The following is a 25029-nucleotide window of genomic DNA, read 5'->3' as shown; positions in this document are numbered from 1 at the left end:
CACAGTGACTTGATACGGCCATGTTTCGGCCCATCGGCCTGCCTCAGGAGTCTTCCTGTGTTGTATGGATGAGTAGATAGATGTCACTTGTTGTATATGTTTCGAGCTAAATCACTATGGACATGCTTCATTCTCGTAGCAACTGGGTCTGAATTCAAACAGTGGCCAAAAGCTTTTTTTTGATGAAGTAGCATAGCCAGTGATTTCCTCTAGCTGGAGAATGTTTAACAGTGTTAATCTCTGTCTAGCTCTGTGTTCTGATTCTCCCTCTCTGTTTTCTCTGACTTTGTATGAATGAATATCTTTCCTGTGTTTTCAATGGAGTTTCTTTCCTTTTCCATTTTTATGTAATTTTAGCCTATGCATCGCTCTGCTCTGCCTTGGCAGCTAGAGCGGTCTAGCAAATCACCATAAACTATAAACTAAACTATAAATAACACTGATACAATCATCAGGAATAACAAAAGAAAATAATAGCAGAAAGAACCTCTGGAAGCAGAATCATCAGCAAACATCAAGGAAACAAATAAGTAATCAACACCTTATGGAATATGAAACAATTCTTCAAAAGGCGAATCTCGACAGGAAGGCTCTTTCTAGTTAGATGAAAGAGAGGTGTGATAGCAATGTTAGTCCACTTTTAAAGGTAATCAATAGAAATCAAACAAAATAAAACATGGAAAAGAAAATAAGATGATACCTTTTTTATTGGACATAACTTAATACATTTCTTGATTAGCTTTCGAAGGTTGCCCCATTCGATTATGCCCCTCAGTAGGGCTACCGTGTGGGTAGCATGGGGCAAAACAGTACTATAGCGGGCCATGCCCAGTTGCCCTGCAGTAGTTTGCCATGCAGCATTTTCCGCAACAGAAAAAATATTTCTACTTTCTAGTATGTAAGTGTGGTGTAGGCATGCCCAGCAGTAATTGGCCAAAGCCGCGTGCTGTTTGATTACCGCCAGGTTAGTCTCTGATCCCTAAATAGGTGGCAGTAACAGCTCAGGCAGTACATTGCTGCACCCCAATATCTTTATTAGCGCACAGCCATTTACAACTTCCATTTGAAATAATGGTAATTCTGGCTGCGGTAACAAGTGACCTCAGCATGTGGCAATTTCATGCGCCCACACTACCGCGGGCCACTTTTTACCGCAGCTTTGTAAAAGGGTCTCATTATGTTCAATGTCTAGTCTGGAGGTGGCCTACTTTGGTTTTTAGGTTTGTGTTCCATGCTTTCCGGGGTCTCAGCCTGCCTTTTAAATTCTTCCATACCTTCTTTAATCTCAGCTCCTTTAGTCTGAATTTTCCTGTGGTTTCTGGCATTTTCAGCTGGTGCACTTTCCACAGAGCCTCCTTCACTCTCAACAGATGCACTTTGCATGTTTGGAATCATTTAACATCAGATGGATCAGAATTCTAAGTTTTATGGGCAAATCATCAACTATCCAATCTAAAACATTTAGGCATTTCTACTTTTTCCTATATTCTTTATGCAAATCCTACTGTACTTGGAGTAAGCTGTGCTTTGAAATCAAAATGAGAAGGCAGGTTGGTAAATATCACCCGTTTTATTGCAAAATGTAGGTTTGCCACACTAGTCCTACATTGTGGCCCATTAAATTGAGAATAGACTTGTAAATATACAATCAACAAATAAAAAAAAAAGTAAAAAAAAAACCCTGAGAAATTACATTGTGTATAGCAAAAGCCAGTAGATACTGTCTTTTTTTGTATTTTATGGTAATCCTTGGAATTTTTCTTTCTATTCAGGCATTCTCTCTTTCTCATTCTCTGCCCTCCTTCCTTTTTCACATCATAAGGAAAACACAGCAAAGTGTAGCAATTAATTGACCATAAAATAATGTGATAATTGAATTCTAGGTTGACCTCAAGGGTTGAGGAATTTTAATTTACATAGAGGATATAATAGAAAAAAATGATGACATATATAGACAATAATATTGCCTTGCTTTGGGAATTAATAACATAGCTTTAAAAATTTTTTTCCTATTATATGTTGGTTCTCTAATGCTTCAGGATGCCAGGGTATTTTTTCTTTTTATTATTATTTGAACAATGCCTGCCAGATTGTGTATGGTACTGAGTGAGTGGGAGATTCCATATGCTCTGATGGGGAGGGAGGCGCCGGTAAGGAATCTTGCTCCATGGCCGCAGCTCAGCCCTCCCTCAGCAGAGTGGTATTTTCCACTATGTTGTCAGACAGATCTATCAGCTGATGCTCTTTCAACCTCCTTAATTCTTGCTGGCTTTCATTTCTTCCCCTTCTCCCCCTTCACCCCAGCTTCTTCTTCTTCACTCTCTCCATCTCCCAACTGGATTAAAATAAAAGCCATGCACGTCGTCTCTTCCTCAAGAAAAGTCAACTGATGCCGGCTGGTATATAATCGTGGCAGCAGTACGTTCAACACCTGAACTTTCAGGGGAATATTTCTTCCCCCACTTCCTTCATTTTTTTTTTTTTTTATTGTGGCTTAGGAAAAAAAAACAAACAAAGGGATGGCTTCAAATTTTAATGACATAATGAAACAAGGCTACGTTAGGATTAGGAGCCGACGTCTCGGGGTAAGTCATCCTTAGATTTTCCTTCAGAGTGATTTGCTGCTTTCGGTAATGTGATTCGCCTGCCTTTTGAAACTGTTGCATTGTCTCCTGCTGAATTCATGGTGTGGCAGACCCTGCTTTGTGTCAACCAGAGGATTACACCTCCATTCAAATCCTTAACGCACTTGTATAACTAGAACAGCTGACAGGGGAGGCTCACCCAACTCTTCTGGTGCCTGAAAAGAAATCTTGTCCTTGGTGGTCTGCTGAGCAGGACTTGAATTTGGGTCTCTTTCTGCTATGATCTTGTCTGTTGAAATGAAAAGGGCTCAGTTCACTTGTTGCCAGTAACTTTCCAGCTGATGCATTAGGCAGTCTAAATATTAGCTCTGGCACACTAGTATTGATGGGGGGGGGAGGGGGGGCAGGGGACTTTCTTTTCTAAAGCAAGGTGTTTTATCTAGATAAGAGTGTATCTAATTCCATCTTTCATTGTAAATGAACGAAAATAAAATAATTCCGTTTGACCAATGCAAAGTTGGATTGGTTTACTGGATACTGGCTCAAGATAATCTGATATTGATATATTATGTAATATGTATTACATTGTTGCATTCATTATACTTTGATATATATAGTACTTAAATTTTTGGATAATCTGAATTGCTAGACATCTTGATAAAGTTGGCATTTAGGGGTGAATTCACTAAATGGCATTACAATTGGACAACATTTGAATGCCAAAATATTCTGTCACAGATTCCCATGTTAAATTCCCAGAGCACCAATGGACATTAAGCAGAGGGTTTGAGAGACAATGGGTCCCGTTTACTAACACTTAAGGGGTAAATTTATAACCTAAGCATGTGTGTTACTAACACAAATGTTTAGAATATTAGCATATATGCATGCATGTGCATACTTGTATGTGTATATGCTGGTATGATACCTGGGCATTATTCTGTTCCAATGCATGAGCTTGAATAGTGGTTAAGTGCATGGAGGCATATATAAGGGTCGACATTGGTGGGACACAGCTGGGATTTCCACTTATGCATGTAACTTACAGAATATTGAAAGGTATGTTTGTCCCTGCTGTACATAGGTGCCTAATTGTTAGGTGCATCTATAGCATTCCATCAAGGAAAGTAAGCACCTACCACATGCTCGCAGGGCACCTAAACAGAGATGCTCAGTTATAGAATTGTCAACTTTCCCCTGGATTCTATACATCGCACTGGGATAGCAGCACAGAAATCAAAGCGTATTCTATAACAATACACATAACCTAATTGGTTAATAAACCAGTGTTGCTAATTGCCAATTAACAAGCATTTATTTATACTATTTGGCATTAATTAGAATTTATGCACAGAACTGACTAAGTGTATTCTATAACATGCTGCACGTAAATTCTGAACAAAAAACCAGCACCACGGGCCTTTAAAAATGGAGCACAGTTCTTTAATGAATAAGCCTTGACAAAAAGACCCGACACGGGCTGTGTTTCAGTGACTAGCACCTGCGTCAGGGGTCACAGTGATGACGTGGAAAACTCGGGGAATAACTCGAATATATTCCTCTACAATATATTATTCCTTACCCCACGTCTCATATAGTAAAAGCTAGAAAGCAACAAGGCACTTTCACTTTCTGTATCCAAATTCTGAGTCACATTGTTGAAAAGGGGGTGTGGTCATGGGCATGGAATGGTTGGGTCACGGGCATTTCTAAAATCTGTGCACATTGTTATTGAACCACCCGGTCCATGTCTAATTTAGCTGTCGGCATTTACACCAGGTTTTACTTCTGCCCCATGCTGACCAGTATGGGAGCTCTTACTGGCACCTCAGTGGGTGGTGTAAGTGCTGCCCCCTGCATGGACACACAGTAAGTGCAATCTTACCACATGGCCATTTCTATTTTTGGCCTTTTAACGCGATGCGATATAAAGGTCCTCAGTGCACTGCAAAAACGGCCACTGCAGCTAGCGCAGGGCCCCTTTTACCGCAGCTTAGTAAAAGAGCCCCACCGTTAGCAAAGGGCCCCTAAAATGTGTTATGTTGTTATCATTGGAGGTTAATGTAAAAAAATTTACTTTAACTCGGAGTGATGGTGAACACCACTCATGTTTCTTTGTTTATTCCATCTGTTCCATGGCAGGTCACAAATCAACATTTATAAATAAAACATAAAACAAAATACAGACAACAACCTAATGCCCACTCCAACCATACCCCAAACCCCAATCTGTCCGGTATTCAGCACTATTTAACTGGCCAGGAACGGGTCCTAGCAGGTTAAATAGCGCTTAACTGGATATCTGCAAATATTCAACGGGAATGGCCAGTTACCTGCTGCTGAGTATTTACGGTCAGCACTTAACGGATAACCAGCTATATTGCATGATAGCTATCTGCTAATATTCTGCGCATCACCGGCTAAGTTTGGTGGCCAAATTGGGCCACCGAAATAGCAGGCCTGTCTTTGGCCGTTTTCAATTTAACTGGCCAGCGCTGAATATTGACTTGGCCGGTTAACTCGAAACCAGCCAAAAATAAACCAGATAGTCAATGCCGGTCACCGGAAATGGCCTGGCATTGAATATCCAGGCTCAGCATCAACCGCGGGAGTCAGACCTGGTGACTCCCACGATCTGAATATTGGGCCCTACATGTGGTATTTAGAATACACTTAGGCGTAGTTCATGCATCCAAATCTACACGCGTCCATTTATGCCAATGAAAAGCTGGTGTAAATCCCTGCATGTAGATTTATGTGCACTGGCCCATGTTTTATAACAAAGCACGTAGATTTTGGAACGCCCATGAATCGCTCATTTCCACGCCACAAGCATGCCCCTTTTTGAATTTAGAATTTACATGCAGTACATTACAGAATATGCTTAGCAATGTACGCAAGTAAATTCTAATTTTTGCCAATTAGTGCTCGTTATTGCTTGTTAAGAGCTGTTAACACTTAACAGCTTGTTAAAACAATCTACACGCGTAGTTATAGAATACGCCTAGATTTACATGCAGAACCACGCGTAACTCTAGGCACGCTATATAGAATCCAGGGGCTAGTGCCAATTCTATAAAAGCATCTTGACGCCAAGGTCAGCTTGGGCACACCCTTGTATAGGTGCACCCTCTTATACCATGTCAATGGCTGGCATAAGTCGGCATGCCTAGGTGCTCCAATTGATGTGCCTAATTTATAGTATTCTATAAACTATGCACCTAACTGGGAGACACACCCTTGCTCCACTGACACGTACACCCCCTACTTAGGCAGTACCTTATAGAATAGCACGTATTGCATATAGGTGTCTGTCAATTTGATGGTCAGGAACACAAAGAAAGGCTGTCTGACTTTCACTCTGTTTCACCACGTATATGAGATGCATCCACTATGGTGAAGCGTTTTTATATCAACTAATAGTGGACCAGTGGTTCTCTGTGCAAATAAACTGATAGACTTGTGGAAGGAAAAAGTCTCATAAATCACCGGGTCAACACTCCACTGCTTTCTTAAGGGAGCCTAGTTCAACAACCTTTCTGTGGCTCCCTTAAGAGAGCAGTGGAGTGTTGACTTTGTAGAGACTTCCCCCCCCCCCCCACTCCCATTTTTCCTTCCACATGTCTTATCAGTTTATTTGCACAGACCACTATTAGTTGATATTGTTTTGACAGAATTGGATTACAGTAAGAGCCTTTTGATTGTCAAGTATTAAGAAGTGTTTTTACATCCATTTATTATTGTTTAAGGTTGGGTACATGTTTTCCCCTTATCCATATGCAGAAGCCACTGATTTTAATATTCCTTGGTTTGGATTAATTAGATCACATATATTTTTATGCACTGTTTATAAATACATTCATGATGTATGCTTGTAAGATTTTATGTTATTTCATGCATTGAACATAAATGTATATTTACAGTGTACGTTTTATAATTTTTATGCATGTCTGTATGCATGATTCATATTTGTTTATTTTTATGATTTGTATTTTTTATATAATTTTGATTTCTGTGGATAACACTCTCATCCTTCCTGTCTCATCAGCTCATAACCTTGGGGTCATCTTCGACTCCTCCCTCTCCTTCTCTGCAAATATTCAGTAGACTGCTAAAACCTGTCCTTTCTTTCTCTATAATATCAGCAAAATTCGCCCTTTCCTTTCTGAGCACACTACCAGAACCCTCATCCACACTCTTATCACCTCTCGCTTAGACTATTGCAACTTGCTTCTCACAGACCTCCCACTTAGCCATCTCTCTCCTCTTCAATCTGTTCAAAATTCTGCTGCACGACTAATATTCCGCCAGTGTCGTTATTCTCATATTAGCCCTCTCCTCAAGTCACTTCACTGGCTTCCTATCCGTTCCCGCATACAGTTCAAACTCCTCTTATCGACCTATAAGTGCATTCACTCTGCAGCTCCTCAGTACCTCTCCACTCTCATCTCTCCCTACTTTCCTGCCTGGGAACTCCGTTCACTGGGTAAATCTCTCTTATCTGCACCCTTCTCCTCCACCGCTAACTCCAGACTCCGTTCCTTTTATCTTGCTGCACCATATGCCTGGAATAGACTTCCTGAGCTGGTACGTCAAGCTCCATCTAAAACTCACCTTTTTGATGCTGCTTTTAACTCCTAACCCTTATTCACTTGTTCAGAACCCTTATTTTATCATCCTCACTTTAATATTCCCTTATCTCTTGTTTGTTCTGTCTGTCTGTCCTAATTAGATTGTAAGCTCTGTTCAGCAGGGACTGTCTCTTTATGTTCAACTGTACAGCACTGCGCATGTCTAGTAGCGCTTTAGAAATGATAACTAGTACTAGTTTTACCCCCCCAATGCAGCCATTTTGGCGAAACACGGCCAGGTTGGGTCTTTTTCAATAAAGAATTCCTTGGACTCTTTGGTCTGCCTGGTTTTCTACTTATTGCTGTCAATTTGATGGTGCCTTTGATGCACATAAGTAGCATCTACCTCTAGGCGCCAATTTACTGAATTGCCCCCATTATGCCACTATAAATAGAGGTGTCCATATTCAAAACGATTTAACCAGACAGAAAAGGCTCCTGGTTGATTAAATGGCCTGTTTGGGTCTAACCGATCATTTTCAGCAGCACTTAACTGGTTAATGCCGCTGAAAATGACTGGTTTGCACAAATCAAAACCAGCTATTTTGGGGGTGTTCTGGGGGTGGAGTCAAGTGCTGACTCCACCCCCAGAACACCCCCAAAATAGCTGGTTTTGATTTGTGAAACCAGTCATTTTAAGTGTTGATATTCAGCTCCTAATTGGTCAAGGTAACTGAATAAATAGGACTCCATAAAAGTCGGTCCTATCTTTATGCGGTTTGCCATAGTCAATTAAATGCTGAATATCTCACTTAGGGGTCATTTTACTAAGCGGTGGGAAAAAAGGCCCTGCGGTAGCAGTGCAGGCTGTTTTCCCCACACATCAGAACCCTTTTTACTACAATGGGTAAAAAACCCCTAAAAAATGGCCATGCAGTAAGAGTACTCTTACTACGTGGCCATGTGTATGTGTGTGTGTGGGGGGGGGGGGGGGGAGCACGTACCGTCATCCATTGAGGTGGCGGTAAAGGCTCCCGTGGTAACCTTGCAGTAATCGTGCAGTGTGCAGTGATGCCTGAGCCCAGAAAATGACATGCGCTCAAGAAAGAGCTACTGCCAGCAGCCGTGTTGGGCCAGTGTGGGCCGCGTTTGGATAGCATTTGGTAAGCCTGCATTTGAAGGACCCTTAATTGGCTATGTTTTCGCTGGCTCCATATACCCATAAATCAGTAGTGTTCCTTGGTTGGCTGCCAACCGGGATGGATCACCGCTGCACCCCCCCCCCCCCCCCCGATGCATCACCTCGACCCCCCCCCCCCCCCCGGGTGCATTGCTCTTACCTGTTGTGGTGCTGGGAGCAGCCACGTGGCTGTCAACTCTGCCAGTTCCCTGCTCTCTCTCTGCCTTGCAACAGGAAGTAACATTAGAGGGAGCAGGGAACTGGCGGAGCCGACAGCTGAGCGGCTGCTCCATGCACCCCCCTGCAGCGTGCACCGGGGTGGACCAACCCTAATGCCCCGCCCTTGGTACGCTGCTGCTGTAAATTCAATTCTGGAGCCTGGATATGACCCAGCATTGAATTTTCAGGCATAAGGCCACAGCGGTCAGCAAAACGTTGCGTGCCGCTGCCTGAATATCAACCCCAGAATTACAACACTTGTCCACTCTTTGGTGCCATCTAAGCATAGCTGTACAGATGTAGGCTATTGTTTTTGTGTTCAGGGAATTGCCATGCCTCTTAGTCTATAAAAGTCTTCCTGTCATGTGATCTTTGCAACATAATTGTGAATGTCATGATCTCCGCACTAATTCTACCTCATCATTTGCTTAAATATTCTTTGGAGTACCTTAAACATACTCATACATTTTGTAAATCCCCCCAGGAAGAATAAATTTATAATTAATAGAGGTAGTTTGAATAATTAATAGCGTGAGGTTTTATATGAAAAAGTGACTACTGAAGATTTATCACTGAGCCTTTTTTTTTTGTTACTTTGCCAGACAAGGTTAAGCTAATGAGTAGTGGAGGAGTAGCCTAGTGGATAGAGCACTGGGCTCAAAATCAGGGAAGCGTGGCTCAAACCCTGCTGCTGCTCCGTGTGAGCTTGAGAAAATCACTTAACCTGCCATTGCTTCAGGTACAGACTTAGACTGTGAGTCCTCCAGGGAGAGGAAAATATGTAGTCTACCTGAATATAACTCCCCTTGAGTTACTACTGAAAAAGGTGTGAGCCAAATCCAAAATAAAAGCTTGGCTACAGTCTTTTGCATTAACTGAGACTTTAAATACCAGTTCCAGTACAACAACAACTTAAGAAAGGTCATGCAAATGTAATTTGGTGAATGGCCTGCAGGGCCAGTCCTGTACACAGCACTAAAGAATGCACATGCCAGTGCACTAGGACAGAAATTCTCAATATTTCAATAGATTTTTGGCAGTCAAGCAATGTGTCTTATTTCACAGAGGCCAATAATGCTAAGGTTTTCTGAAGTACATAAGTATTACCATACTGAGACAGACCAAAGGTCCATCATGCCCAGCATCCTGTTTCCAACAGTGGCCAATCCAGGTCACAAATACCTGGCAAGATCCCAGAAATAGTGGATTTTTTCAAGTCCAATTTAATCATGGTCAATGGACTTTTCCTTTAGGAAGCCGTCCAAATCTTTTTAAAACTCTGCTAAGCTAACCGCCTTTACCACATTCTCCGGCAACGAATTCCAGAGTTTAATTACACGTTGAGTGAAGAAAAATTTTCTCTGATTCATTTTAAATTTACTACTTTGTAGCGTCATCGCATGCCCCCTAGTCCTAGTATTTTTGGAACGCGTAAACAGAGTCTTCACGTCTACCCGTTCTTCCCCACTCATTATTTTATAGACCTCTATCATATCTCCCCTCAGCCGCCTTTTCTCCAAGCTGAATAGCCCTAGCCGCTTTAGCCTTTCCTCATAGGGAAAGTCGTCCCATCCCCTTTATCATTTTCGTCACCCTTCTCTGCACCTTTTCTAATTCCACTATATCTTTTTTGAGATGCAGTGACCAGAATTGAACAAAATATTCGTGATAATACGTGATTGAAAGTGCTGTTAGCATGCACAGTCATGCGTGCACATTACCAGTGTTTTAACACATGATATTTAGCTCAAGTATTTTCATGCAAAAAACCTATGCTAATGAGACCATGAAATGCAAAAGTAAGCAAAAACAGTTCACTACCCGCTAGGCCATGGAAATATAAGATTCATTAACCTAGATCTTGGGAGCTGGCTATACATCTGTGTTAATGTGCTAATTCCAATGCATCTAGAGAAGACCACAACTTATTTGGTTATTATCAACATGCACTTTATTACATTGAGCTCCACTGCAAGTATTTTGTTTTATAGGATTGAAATTTGTTAACAGTGATCCATAACAACCCATTTATTATTTGTTACATTTGTACCCCACATTTTCCCACGTATTTGCAGGCTCAATGTGGCTTACATAATACCGTAAAGGCATTCGCCAGTCGGTTGATAACAAATACAAGGTTATGTTGTGGTCGAATGAGGTAGTTATGTGTCAGGCAACATGAGGGTCGGAGGGATTGAAGATTGTGTATTGTTCAGTATGATTATTGGTTATGCTGTGTTGCTGGGTGTGGGGATTTACTTTGGATCAGTGGGGTAAGCCTTTTTGAAGAGGTTGGTTTTTAGTGATTTCCTGAAGTTTAGATGGTTATGGATTATTTTCACAGCTTTTGGGAGTCCATTCCATAGTTGTGCACTTATGTAGGAGAAGCTGGATGCGTAAGTTGTTTTGTATTTAAGTCCTTTGCAATTTGGTTAATGTAAGTTTAGGTATGATCGTGATGATCCGATTCTGTTTCTGGTTGGTAGATCTATGTGGTCTGTCCTGGGACTATGCCGTAGATGATTTTGTAAACCAAGGTGCAGATTTTGAAGATGATCCGTTCTTTAATTGGGAGCCAGTGCAACTTTTCTCGGAGGGGTTTAGCACTTTTGAAGCATATTTTACCAAATATCAGCCTGGCAGCTGTGTTTTGGGTGGTTTGGAGTTTTTTTGCGAGTTTTTCTTTACATCCCGCATAGATTCCGTTGCAGTAATCTGCGTGGCTTAAGACCATTGATTGTACAAGGTTTCAAAAAATTTCCCTCGGGAAGAAAGGTTTTATTTGTTTAAGTTTCCACATTGAATAGAATATTTTCTTTATTACGGAGTTTACTTGGCTCTCAAGGGTAAGGTTGCGGTCAATTGTGACGCTGAGTATTTTTAGGCTGTCTGAGGTAGGGAGGGTGTGTTCTGGGGTGTTTGTGGTTGTGGGTTTGTACAAAGTTATGTTGAGATGAAAGGATGAGGCAGTGTGTTTTTTCAGTGTTCAGTTTCAGTTGGAATGAATTTGCCCAGGAGTCCATGATGTTTAGGCCGTCATTGATTTCATTAGTTATTTCTGACAAGTCATGCGTGAAGGGAATGTATATTGTGATGTCATCTGCATAGATGAATGGGTTAAGGCCTCAGTTGGATAGGGACTTTGCCAGTGGGATCATCATCATGTTGAAGAGTATTGGTGATAGTGGTGATCCTTGAGGTACTCCGCAGGTGGCGTTCCAAGGTGGAGAAATGTTTGAGTTTGATTTTACTTGGTAAGTTCTGGTGGTTAGAAAGCCCTTTATCCAGTTAAGTACATTTCCATCAATCCCAAAGTGGCCAAGGAGTCTTAGTAGTATGTTGTGGTTTACCATGTCGAATGCGCTCAACATGCCAAATTGGAGGAGAAGTATACTTTTACCTGTGGCTATTTCTTACTTGAATTTGGCCAGGAGAGTGACTAGGATGGTTTCAGTACTATGGTGGGGACTGAATCCTGACTGTGAGTCATGCAATATTGAGAACTTGTCCATGTATTCCGTAAGCTCTTTGGTCACCAAGCTCTCCATCAGTTTGACAACTAGTGGGATAGACGCAACTGGGCGGTAATTGGTTAGATCGTTTGTGCTTTTCTTGGTGTATTTTGGTATTGGGGTGAGTAGGATGTTGCCGTATTCCTCAGGGAAGAGACCTTGTTGTAGCATGAAGTTTAGGTAGGATGTTAGGTCTTCTATGAAGCAGTCAGGGGCGGATTTAAGTAGGTGACTGGGACATGTATCCAGTTTGCAGTGGGTGTTGGCAAAGCTATAAGCCGCTTTGTAACTGATTCAGTGATGAGGAGAGTAAATGTTGACCAGATACAGTCAGGTGGGCATCCACCAGGGGTTAGGTCCAGGTCGTTGAAGACATTTTCGATGTCGGTGTTGTGCTGAGGAATTTTGCTGCGTAATTTTATTATTTTTTCATTAAAGTAGTTAGCAAGTTTGTCTGTGGGTAGGATGTCTGTGTTGGTTGTGGTGATGGGGGTGGTGTCTAATAATTTATTTATGAGTTGAAATAGTTTTTTCAGATCTTTGTAATCCGGTCCTATTTTAGTTTTGTAATAGGACCTTTTGGTTTGTCTTATTGCATATTTGTATTTTCTGTGTATTTGTTTTCATGCATTGAGTATATGTTCATCTTTTGTTTTTTTCCATGCTCGGTCAAGTTTCCTGGTTTGTGTTTTGAGTTTTTTTAATTCATCATTGAACCATGGTATCGAGTTTTGTCTTCTTGATATTCTTGTCTTTAAGGGTGCAATTTCGTTTAGTACGCTTCTGCATCTATCTTCCCAATGGTTGAGGTAGTTTATGGAGTCCGTTCGTGTATTCCGTTCGTTGTCATATAACAGTTGCCAAAATGCTTGTGGATCTATTTGCCCTCTTGTGGTGTAGGTTGTGTGTGCTGGTGTGTGGTCTAATCCCTTCTTCTGGAATTAATTTAATGATGAATTGTCCTTAACATAATTAATGGAGTGGAGTAGCCTAGTGGTTAGAGCACCAGTCTTGACATCCAGAGGCGCCCAGTTCACTTCCATTGCTATTCCTTTTGATCTTGGGCAAGACACTTATCCCTCCATTGCCTCAAGTACAAACTTAGATTATGAGCCCTCCAGGAACAGGGAAATACCCAGAATACCTGAATGTAACTCACCTTGAGCTACTACTGAAAAAGGTGTGATCAAAATCCAAATAAATAAATAATTTCAATTCCAAGTTTGATTTGTTCAAAATAGATTGCTAAGGGGCCCTTTCACTAAAGGGTGGTAGGGCTACCGCTGCATTGGCATGTGGCAAATTGGGCCTACTGCAGAAGCCCAGTGGTAGTCCAGACCTCTTCTGTGCACCAACTCTGGCACTAGAAAATGCATTTTTATTTTCTCCTTCTAGGCATCCCCCCAACCCATGACATTGTCGTCCCCCCCCCCCCCCCCCCCCAGAATGTCCCCCTGACCTCCTGGGCTTACTTCCTATTCATGATGGTCCAGTTGGGGCGGTGAGGACAGGCGCGAACCCCACTCCTACCTCTAGCGGCAACATCTTCAAAATGGCTGCCACAACCTCTCCTGGCAGTCTTTTAGGAACCACGGTAGTTAAAAGTTCTCTTATAAATACAAAGCACAGAGTTATACTCATTGAATCTGCGATATTTATTAAGTCAGTAAAGTTCTCTAAATGGCAAGTAGAGGTTTTGGGGTTCAAATGTTGAACCTGGTATGGGAAACCTTTATTTCATGCTGGATTTTTTACTGATTGGTTTTAGGTAGAGGTTTTGTTGCCCATGACTCATTAGTCCTGTCAATTTTAGACAACAAAAGATAAAAAATGAGGATCCATTCAAAACAAACAATGATTACACACTAACACTGTGTAACATTGGAAGGATTTTTTGACCATTGATTACAGTGAGTCTGTTGAGACTAAAATAATCTGAGCCAGATGCGAGTCCACAGATAATTTCTGAGGTCTTTTCCTCCCTTCCTTTTTTTATATATAAAAAAATTGTTTTGGAAAAAAAAGATTATATTTTTGGTGCATACCATTCCCTTCTAGTTACACACTCACACTATACATGAATGGTGGCTCAGATTATTTTAGTCTCAACAGACTCACTGTAATCATAGGAGCCAACTCTGTGGGTGCTATGGGTGCTTGAGCACCCCCAATATAGAGAATATTCATTGAATGTGTCAAGGGAGGGGTTATTTCCACTGGGCTTAGCACCCCCAATAATTTTTTACTCATATTAAAGCAACATTATCTTCTACTGTATCAAAATGCAAAAAATATATATGCAGGAAGCACTTATCTTAACAAATCCCTATGGGGTTCTTGTTTCACCTCACGGTTTCTTCGGGAGAAGTTGTGTGTTCATACCATTATCTATAAGAAATAGAAATAAATCCACAATACTGCACTGTAGAAGAAATCAAATTCAAGGAAAAACATTGCCATGTCACTCATGGCATCTTTGCAACTCACTCTTTTTCATAATATTCAAAATATATTAAAATTGTTTAAATCTAAGACGCCAACCAATCAATCACAGCTTCATGCATAGTTCATTATCCAACTTGGAGGACCCACGTCAATCTGTGAGCGGGATTAAAATTGCTATATAAAAGCTGTCCGTTCAACTACAGTATCTAATCCAAGCAGTTCCAGCATTTTAAGTTTATAAATCCAGTGCTGTTCAAGTCAGCAATGTTTTACCTCTATCGCCACCTCAAATATTCTATTGTACTTGGTCAATCACAAAACATTGTAATTGGTCAAAAGAGTGATGAAATGCCTCACAATGAGCTACTAAAAGGGCTCCTGGTTTTACTCGGGTTACGCAGGATTTATGTTCACTCGTGTACAGAAAGCTTTCTTATTGTTTTCTCCATATACATGTGGCTACAAGGGCATTTAAGTACATAGACTACAAAATCAGATTGACAGTCAGTATATGTTTTATATATATCTTATTGTCTTTGCAGTTGACAGCAATCTCCACTCCCCTTCGCAGGATTGCCTATAGTGTTGAGCATCAGAAGACTAGCTTGACTCAAAAGTTCTTTCAGATTTTGACCCTCTAGAATGCTATATGCAACCTATGATTATAGAGACACTGTCAATTCTAGAGACATTTAAGGAAATTCAATTTTTCTGTTGCTATGAAGTAAGAGTAACAGGGCACAGTATAAACATCAACGAGGCCCAACTAATTGGATCAGAAAAGTAAACCTCCATCTATGAAACAGAAGATCTAAACAATGGTAGTTAAGCAATAATGAAACCCACGTTGTCCTTTCCTTTTTGTTAACATGGTGCATAGGACAGGAGGATCTTGCCATTAATATGGTACCTCCATGAGAGTTCTAGAATGTTTAAGAAGACTCAAAATAAAGCTGAGCCCATTTTATTTTATGAACAGAAATCAACTCTCACAGAGGAATTTCTCTTCTACTGAATGTTTATGATACACTTAATAGATGATAGAAAGCTGTGAATAAATATAATACCATGTTTTTTTTTTTTTTAAAAAGAGTCCTGATCAAAAACTATGTGAGATCAAAGAAACTTTTTTTGGCCTGTTCACTTTCCTTGAGATAATAATGGTTTAGTGCCAACTATAAGCATGTTTTTTTTTTTCATCCATTTTGATACAGAAAGTGAAAGTGCCTTGGTGCTTTGTAGCTTTTACTACATGAGACGTGGGGTAAGGAATAATATATTGTAGAGGAATATATTCGAGTTATTCCCCAAGTTTTCCACGTCATCACTGTGACCCCTGACACAGGTGCTAGTCACCGAAACACGGCCCGTGTCGGGTCTTTTTGTCAAGGCTCATTCATTAAAGAACTGTGTTCCATTTTTAAAGGCCCGTGGTGCTGTTTTTTTTTGTTAGTGCCAACTATAAGCATGTTTCTTTCAGTCTGATTTTCAAATCAGAACCCTCCTGTAGTAGAAGTAGTAATAATAATAATAATAATATTACATTAATAATAGAAAAGAAGACTAGAAAACTAGAAATCAACAAGGTTTACTTAAATCCAAAGAAGCTATGCAGGTCTACTGATGAGAACGTGTAAGAATGGAATAGATGATTGGCACAATAGATCACTCCATGGACAATATAAAACAGACACTGAAGGAAAAGTGAATAAATCCAAAGAGTGGCAGTGGCTGAAGAAAGGAACCTTGAAGAAAGAAACCAAATATCTTCTCATGGCAGTACAGGAACAAGCACTTTGAGCAAATGGAATAAAAGATAAAACGGAGAAAACATTCAATGACAGTAGGTACCACCTGTGCAAAGAAGCTGAGTAAACTGTGGACCACTGACTGCAAAAAAGATTGATTTGTTAAACCGTATGGGGAACCTTCCTTCGATAACTAGTCTTTGTATAAAATATGAAATCCAAATAATTGAGAATATAATTAGATAATTTATTAATCTACAAAAGTTTACAATATATAACAAACATCATGAAATCTCAGTACATATTCTAATCACAGAAATAAATATCTCTTCTAAACATCAGCAGTATCTTTCAAACAGACAAGCTTGTCTCAAAAAAACCTGAGATTAATATATCTCCAAACAAACGGTATTTATCTCAGTATCATGGGAATCTTACAGCAATGTCATAATAGTCATTGAGGTGTTAGGCTTTGGTGAAGAAATAATCTTTCTGGTTCCAAAATTCATGGGACTTCCCTCAATGATCAAACTTGTGATATCTCATAACTCAATACTGTAAGCAAATGGAGCCATTCAATCCAAATCCAATTGCATAATATTATCTTCTGTTATACCAAGCCACAAGCTTAGTAGGATAAGTTATATCCATGCCTGAATATATTTCAAAAAGTTCCAATTTGCAGCACGATATAAAAATCCAATTCACAGCCCAACACAGTGCTATGTTTTGTTATAAAGCATCATTAGGAGCTGGAAATCTACACGAGAGAACTCGAGTCAACCAAACACCCAATCTATGCATCATATCATTAAAATCTATACTAACAATATCCAACTAAATAATTATACATACCAAACTCCCTCGGGGCGTTTTCCGCAATCTAGTCCAGTCCCTGGTGATTAGCCGTCTTGACTACTGCAATAGTATCTACGGAGAATGTGCAGGTATGCTCCTAAAAAAATTGCAAACGGCCCAGAATACAGCTTCCCGGCTCGTCTTTGGGAAATCCAGATTTGAAAGCTCGAGACCATTGCGTGAGCGGCAGTACTGGCTTCCTGTGAAGGACCGCATCGCGTTCAAGACCTGTGCATTGGTGCACAAAATTATCTATGGAGATGCCCCTTCCTACATGGACCTTCTTGTTAACCTACCGCCCAGGAATTCCCGAAACTTGGCCCACTCGTACCTTACTTTCCATTACCCTGCTCCCCGTGGCCTCAAATGTAAGGCCATCTATGGCTCCTCTTTTCCTTATCTCAGCACTCAACTGTGGAACGGGCTGCCTCGTGAGATCAAATTCACTTCAGATCACCCGACCTTTAAGAAGCGTCTCAAGACCTTCCTTTTTGGCAGAGCGTTTACCACGAGTCCTGCAGGAGCCACAGCCTTTTAGCCCACAGCTCACTCTGTGATACCCTATCACACACCCTCTCTTCCTTTCCCTCATCAGTCATCTCTTTCTCCCTCCTGTGGCCCTTGTCCACTGTATGTTATTGTATTATGGTTTGTTTATTAACTATTGTACGCCACATTGAGCCTGCCCATGGGCGGGAATATTGTGGGATATAAATTTTTTAAATAAATAAATAATACAAATTTACAGCAAACAGAGTGGATCTGTCATCAAGGTCTCCAACTGCATTTCATTTGAAAAAATTCTGAGACATGCAAAGTTAAAACAACCTCCGTGCATGTCCCTTGCCTTGTACCTCATACCATTCGATACATTTTTTCAGACCTTGAGGATGAACAGTATGCCAGGAATAGATCATTCTTTGTCCAAATTTAAAAAGATTTTAGTGAAATTACCACCCCTGCTCAAAAATATTTGCTTCAAAACCACAAATTTTGGCCGGCTTCAAATGCTTTCTGTCGCAGGGCCGGTGAAAGTTCAAGGGGGCGTGTCGGCAGGGTAGAGAAGGCAGGACAGGGGCGGGATGGGGGCATGCGTTGAGTTGGCCGGCTTCGCCCGATAATGGAAAAAAGAAAGCCGACCTTCACGAGAATTTGGTCTGCTTTATTTGGACCCTTTTTTTTTTCAGGTCCAAGTCCCAAAAAGTGCCCAAACTGACCAGATGACCACCGGAGGGATTCAGGGATCACTTCCCCTGACTCCCTCAGTGGACACTAACTCCCTCCCACCCTAAAAAAAACAACTTTAAAAACTTTTTTTGCCAGCCTGTATGCCAGCCTCAAATGTCATACTCAGGTCCATTGCAGCAGTATATAGGTCCCTGGAGCAGTTTTAGTGGGTGCAGTGGACTTCAGGCAGGTGGACCCAGGCCCATCCCCCCCCCCACCTGTTCCAATTGTAGTGGAAAATGGGAGCCCTCCAAAACCCACCCGAAACCCACTGTCCCCACATGTAGGTGCCCCCCTTCACCCCTTAGGGCTATGGTAGTGGTGTACAGTTGTGGGTAGTGGTTTTTGGGGGGCTGAGCACCCAAGATAAGGGAGCTATGCACCTGGGAGCTATTTTAATTTTTTTACTTTTTAGAAATGCCCCCTAGGGTGCCCGGTTGGTGTCCTGGCATGTGAAGGGGACCAGTGCACTACAAATCCTGGCCTCTTCCACGACCAAATGCCTTGGATTTGGCTGGATTTGAGATCGCCGGCTTCGGTTTCCATTATGGGCAAAAACCGATGCTGGCCATCTGAAACCTGGCCATCTCTGACATTTGACCGGCCCCAACCGTATTATCGAAAAAAAGATGGCCGGCCATCCTTTTCGAAAATACTATTGGCTCCACCCACTTGCGGAGCTGGCCCCATAGATGGCCGGCCATGGAGATGGCCGGTGCCGTTCGAATATGCCCCTCTATCATATTTTTTAAAAAAGGGTGTGTGTGTGTGTGTGTGTGTGTGTGTGTGTGTGTGTGTGAGTAAATGTTAGGTGTTATCCAGCCATTACTGTCACTATTCAAATAAAAAAAGTAAAAAACACATTGTCCAATGGTACTAACAGAACTAAAAAGCCAAAACAAATACTGTATAAAACTGCCAAAGATAACTTAAACAAAGGTGATGTACAAGAATAAACCAATTCCTAAAAGAAGCAATCTAGTGAAATTAAAAACTTCCCTCCTAAATGTACTAATATGGGACACTGTCCACTAAAAAAATGGAGAAAAACCGAAAAGAAGGAGCAAAGGGGATGAGTGGAGAATCTCAATGAGCTTACCTAAGGCATCATAGTCATGACATTTCGTCTAATGTTGCCATAAAAATATAAAAGAACGTATCTATGTACTAAGTATTTGAACCACTGCTCAAAAACAGCTATGTAAAGCCATGATAACAGATATACAGAAATAATTATGGTAATAGTAGAATTGATGGAAAACAGTTGGGAAAAATAATGGAAAGACCACTAAGGTTCTGCCTGTTGAACAGTGCTGGAATCTTCAATACATCTACCTGACCTTTTTCTCACCCTACTGTTTCCAGAACAGGGGCCATGCCATATGACTGACAGGGTAGGCGGATAGATCCCTAGGAGGAAAAACCAGGGTCAATATAAATAGCCAGCCCAGGGGGAGGTCTCGCTTGTCTTTGGCTCAGATTCCTAGACCATTCCTTTAACACCCATCTTCTTTACTACTGAAGGGCAAGTTAATAGAATTATAGGGTAAAAGTGTTCATCTGTGTTACAATTTTTTATATGAAAACAAATTTGTGAAAATAATTTCTGAAATCAGGGGGAAAAGCCAAGCAAACTGAAAATCAAGCAAACATTTTTTGCCTTGCACATATCCATAATACAGAAATAGGCATTTATAGAAATGCAGTGTTGGTGACAAGGGATACTCCATCTTAAAGTGTTTCTTCAACATGAAATTTCTTGTCTTCATGCTCTGTGTCGTCTCCTGAGCTTTGAACATATCTGATCTGATGCCATTTAGAATTTCAGTGTACTTTCCACTTCAGTACATCTTAATTTGTGAAAGCAGAACTCCATACACTGTTACAGATTTCAGACTTTATTTGGAATGCAGAATTCAGAACATGTACTTACTGTAAAATTCTCCAACAACCAATATAAACAGTGTGAAGTACAAAGCCTGTTTCTCGTTTGTTTTCAACTAGGAAAAATATGCTTCTAGATCTCCCTTGTTGGTAGCCACCTCTTAAATCATTCACTCACTTTTAGGAAACAATGCATTACACCCTCATTCTATAAATGGTTGTTTATTTATTTATTTAACACATTTATACCTCACATTTACCCACCAATAGTGGCTTACAAAACCGTAGGGCAAACTACATTTCAATAAAATAACATAACAATGTGATATAGTTCAATAAAATAACATAATAATGTAATAAAAAAAATAGCAAACATATAGGTATCGTAAAGAACAACAGAGATAATAAGAGTAAATAATAAAGGTAAGGGTCCATGGAATTTGCTGTAATAGGAAGAGGTAAATTAAGTTGAATCATGAAGGTAAGCTTTCTTAAATAGGGTGGTCTTCAGCAATTTCCTGAAATTTAGGTGGTTCTGAGTTAATTTTAAGATTTTAGGTAGTGCATTCCATAACTGCAATTTGATGGGAAAATGTGGGATATAAATGTATTAAATAAATAAACTGTGTTCCTATGAAGGAGAAGCTGGATGCGTAGGTAGACTTGTATTTGAGGTCATTGCAGTCTGAATAGTGTAAATTTAGGTAGGATCGGGAAGAACTGGAACTGTTTCTGGGTGGAAGGTCAATTAGATTAAGTATGTATCCAGGAACTTCTCCATAAATAATCCTGTGAATCAAGGTGCAAACCTTGAAGGCAATGCATTCCTTAATGGGGAGCCAGTGTAGACTTTCTCAAAGGGGTTTGGCAGATTCAAATTTAGATTTACCAAAAATCAGTCTTGCTGCTGTGTTCTGGGCGATCTGAAGTCACTTGATTAACTGTTCTCTACATCCTACTTAGATTCCATTGCAATAATCTAAATAGCTCAATACCATTGATTTATGTTTAAATGTAGGCACCATCCTTTGGACTCTATGTAGAGTAGATTTCTGAACGTAATTTAGTTACCTTAACAAGGCACTCAGCGCTGATAATTGCCACTTCACAAGCAATTATTGAGACTAATTGTCATTAATTAGAATTACACACACAATTTGCTAAGCATATTCTGTAAATTGGTGCACGTAAATCCTAATGCATGCTGCCAAAAGGGGGTGTGGGGTGGGCGGGAAAAGGGAGTTCTGAAAATTCACATGCAGGGTTGTAGAATACACTTACTCCATGCCTAACTTAGGTGCCGGTATTTACACCAAGTTTTGCTTGGCATACATGGATGTGCCTAGAAATTAGGTGCAGGCGTGGCTGCTAGGCATATTCTATTCTGCCTAGGCAGAAATGTTTTCAGTGCCAATTTTTTAGGTGCCATATATAGAATATACATTCATAGAATACTGCCACTATTCTATAACGTAGGCGTGCAACTTGTGTATCATACAAATGGAAAGGGGAATTCACAGGGGAGCAGCATGGGTGAGCCATAGACATGTCTAATAGTTATGCGGTCCAAACAGAGAGGCAAGGTCTTACACATGTATGATCAATCAAAGAAAGTAAGTCCTAAGATCCAAACTGAATAATTTATTAAAGATATAAAACTTGACATGGCCATGTTTTGGCACAAGCCTGCTTCAGGAGTTATGTGCAATGATGGCAGTGTCTTTTTTTTTTTAATTCAATACAAGCACATGCCGGGACCAACTTGCCTTAAATCCACAGTCTGTGATAGCAGTAACTCAAACACTGCCTGAACTTCACAAAGTCTTCAGTCCAAGCATGCTACACCTCAAGTTCTATAAATGGTTCCTAAAGTTGGGCGTGCAAATGTGTACCCAGTTATAGAGTAGGATCAGTTATGCACATAACATAAATAGCTAATCAGCACTTACTTGGAGATAAGTACCAATAATTGGCATTAACAAGCAGTAATTGGCACTAATTAGTAATTGTGCATGTAACTGCCTTACACCCCTGTTCTGTAAACTGGGCACCTAAGTTCTTTCATGTGCAACTCCAAAAGAGACGTGGCCAAGGTAGAGGCACGGGTGGGTCATGGGCATTCCCAGGATTTAGGGGCGGAGTTATAAAATACTTCCATTTCTGCACCTGAGTGACAGTAGTTAGGTGCGAGCGTGAGCATTTCCACCAGCCTTTGGCAGGCATAAATGCTCGCACCTAAAATTAGGCATGAAAATGACTTAAGCTTGTATTCTATAAAGACAGTTCCACGTGGAACTGTTTTTATAGAATTTGCACATGGCTCACATCATCCCGTTGCATAACTTTGGGCTCTATGTACTGAATCTACCCCTATATAACCCCAAAGCAGGGGTTTGCTGAAACATGGCCAGTTAGGTTTAATGGCCCCAATATTCAAACCGTGGGAGACTGCCAGGCTCTCTTCCATAGTCGGCGCTAAACCCGGATATTCAATGCTACTCTGTTTCTGGTGACCGGCACTGAATATCTGGTTTGCCCGGTCTGATTTTAACTGGCCATACTGTTGTTCAGCACTGACTGCTTAAAGTGAGACCGGCCACAGCTATTCTTGCTATTGTGGCGGCCAAACTTGGCCGGTCAGGTTTTAAAAATCCAGGGATAGCCGGTTATATTGCGCAATATGACAGGCTATCTTTAAGCTGCTATCCGGTGATATTCAGCGTCAGATAGCCGGCTGTCTGACGCTGAGTATCGTTGGATAGCTGTTTTAGCGGGGTTTTTTTTTTTATTTTAAATGTCAGTCAGAATGTCTTTTTAATACATTCTTCAGTTTGGACCTTATGACTTTCTTTCCTTGACTAATAGTTACATAGACAACTTACAGAATACTGCAAGTTATGTATTTAACTTGCAAATTTGGTGCACAGATGCCTTTATAGAATTGACGTTCAGTGTGTCTCTACAGAGAATATAGATGATCTACAAGAGCTAAGCAATAAGCATAGGGAGACAACATTTTGGATATCAAGTAAGAGGTGATGTATTAAGTTTCTATTATGGGTCATTGTGGTATGCCTTGTTGAAGAGATAGGTCTTCAGTGATTTGCGAAAGTTAATTAGATTATACATTATTTTCAGGTCCATTGGCAATGCATTCCACAGCTGCGTGCTCATATAGGAGAAGCTAGATGCATGTGTTAGTTTGTATTTTAGTCATTTAGTATTTTGGCATCGGTACATGCTTCCCACATGCTACAAAATAGATTTTATTTTTTAGTACTGGGGGCGGGTCTGTAGGCAGAGAGTAGGCATGTACTGTGCTCATCAATTAGCGTGTGGTTAGCGCATGAGCCCTTACTGCCGACAAATTAGGTGGTGGTAGGAGAACACATGCTGATGGGAAAATTTAGCACAAGGCTATTATTAGACACCTTTTACTGGCAGTGTTAAAAGCGGCCTCAGTGAGCAGGAAAGGCCCACATTGGGGTTCCCACAGGCCACATTTTAGTGCTGCTTGGTAAAAGGGTCCTAAAGTATGCTTGATTTCTGACTGTGAAAAAAAAAACCTTAAAAGACCAAGGGGGGAAGTTATCAATTTGGCCTACTGTTAAGATTTGTTATTTTACCACTATTTTAGTACAGATCCCCATTTTATACAATACCTAATTACTAACAACTGGTGTTACCAGTAAAATAACACATCTTAATGGAAACCCACATTGATAACTTTCTCCCTTAATTAAAGAAAAAAAAATGTCTCTAGAATTTGAAATTGCTGCTGTATGTAAGAAAAGTGAGTGAAGTATAGGACAATCAAGCCATTGTGACATCACCAATGAGGTTGGCTCTTAGGCATTGGTGGAATGAGGCATTATGACATCACAATCCAGCTTATTTTCGAAAGAGAAGGGCGGCCATCTTCCAACCCAAATCGGGAGATGGCCGCCCTTCTCTCACGGGCGCCCAAATCGGTATAATCGAAAGCCGATTTTGGGCGCCCCCAACTGCAGTCCGTCGCAGGGATGAACAAAGTTCCCCGGGGCGTGTCGGAAGGGTAGCGAAGGCGAGACAGGGGCGGGACAGGGGCGTGCCGGGGCATGCTTAAGAGATGGGCGCCCTCGGCTGATAATGGAAAAAAGAAGGGCAGCCCTAGCGAGAATTTGGTCCACTTTTTTTGGACCCTTTTTTTTTAGGTCCAAGTCACAAAAAAGTGCCCAAACTGCCCAGATGACCACCGGAGGGAATCGGGGATGACCACCCCTGACTCCTCCAGTGGTCACTAACCCCCTCTCACCAAAAACCCGAACTTTAAAAACATTTTTTGCCAGCCTCTATGCCAGCCTGAAATGTCATACCCAGCTCCATGACAGCAGTATGCAGGTCCCTGGAGCAGTTTTTACTGGGTGCAGTGTACTTTAGGCAGGTGGACCCAGGCCCATCCCCCCCCCACCTGTTACACTTGTGCTGGTAAATGGGAGCCCTCCAACCCCCCCCCCCCAAACCCACTGCACCCACATCTAGGTGCCCCCCATTACCCATAAGTGCTATGGTAATGGTGTAGAGTTGTGGGGAGTGGGTGTTGGGGGGATTTGGGGGGCTCAGCACCCAAGGTAAGGGAGCTATGCACCTGGGAGGTATTTTAATGGGTTTTTTTTAATTTTTAAAAGTGCCCCCAAGGGTGCCTGGTTGGTGTCCTGGCATGTGAGGGGGACCAGTGCACTACGAATCCTGGCCCCTCCCATGACCAAAGGGCTTGGATTTGGTCGTTTTTGAGATGGCTGGCTTCGGTTTCCATTATCA

General features: G+C 41.2%; 1 protein-coding gene across 1 annotated transcript in view; it reads left to right on the top strand.

The window, feature by feature from the left end:
* Nucleotides 1-2302: 2302 nt before the first annotated feature.
* Nucleotides 2303-25029, top strand: part of DOK5 (docking protein 5) — a 160250-nt gene continuing 137523 nt past the window's right edge. The window contains exon 1 of the mRNA XM_030212132.1: nt 2303-2585. Coding sequence (XP_030067992.1) covers nt 2520-2585 — 66 coding nt within the window. The 5' untranslated portion in view covers nt 2303-2519. The remainder of the gene's footprint in view (nt 2586-25029) is intronic.

The sequence above is a fragment of the Microcaecilia unicolor genome, chromosome 8 (genome assembly GCF_901765095.1).
Source record: "Microcaecilia unicolor chromosome 8, aMicUni1.1, whole genome shotgun sequence".
Classification (NCBI taxonomy): Eukaryota; Metazoa; Chordata; class Amphibia; order Gymnophiona; family Siphonopidae; genus Microcaecilia; species Microcaecilia unicolor.
This window is presented reverse-complemented; position numbering and strand designations above follow the sequence as displayed.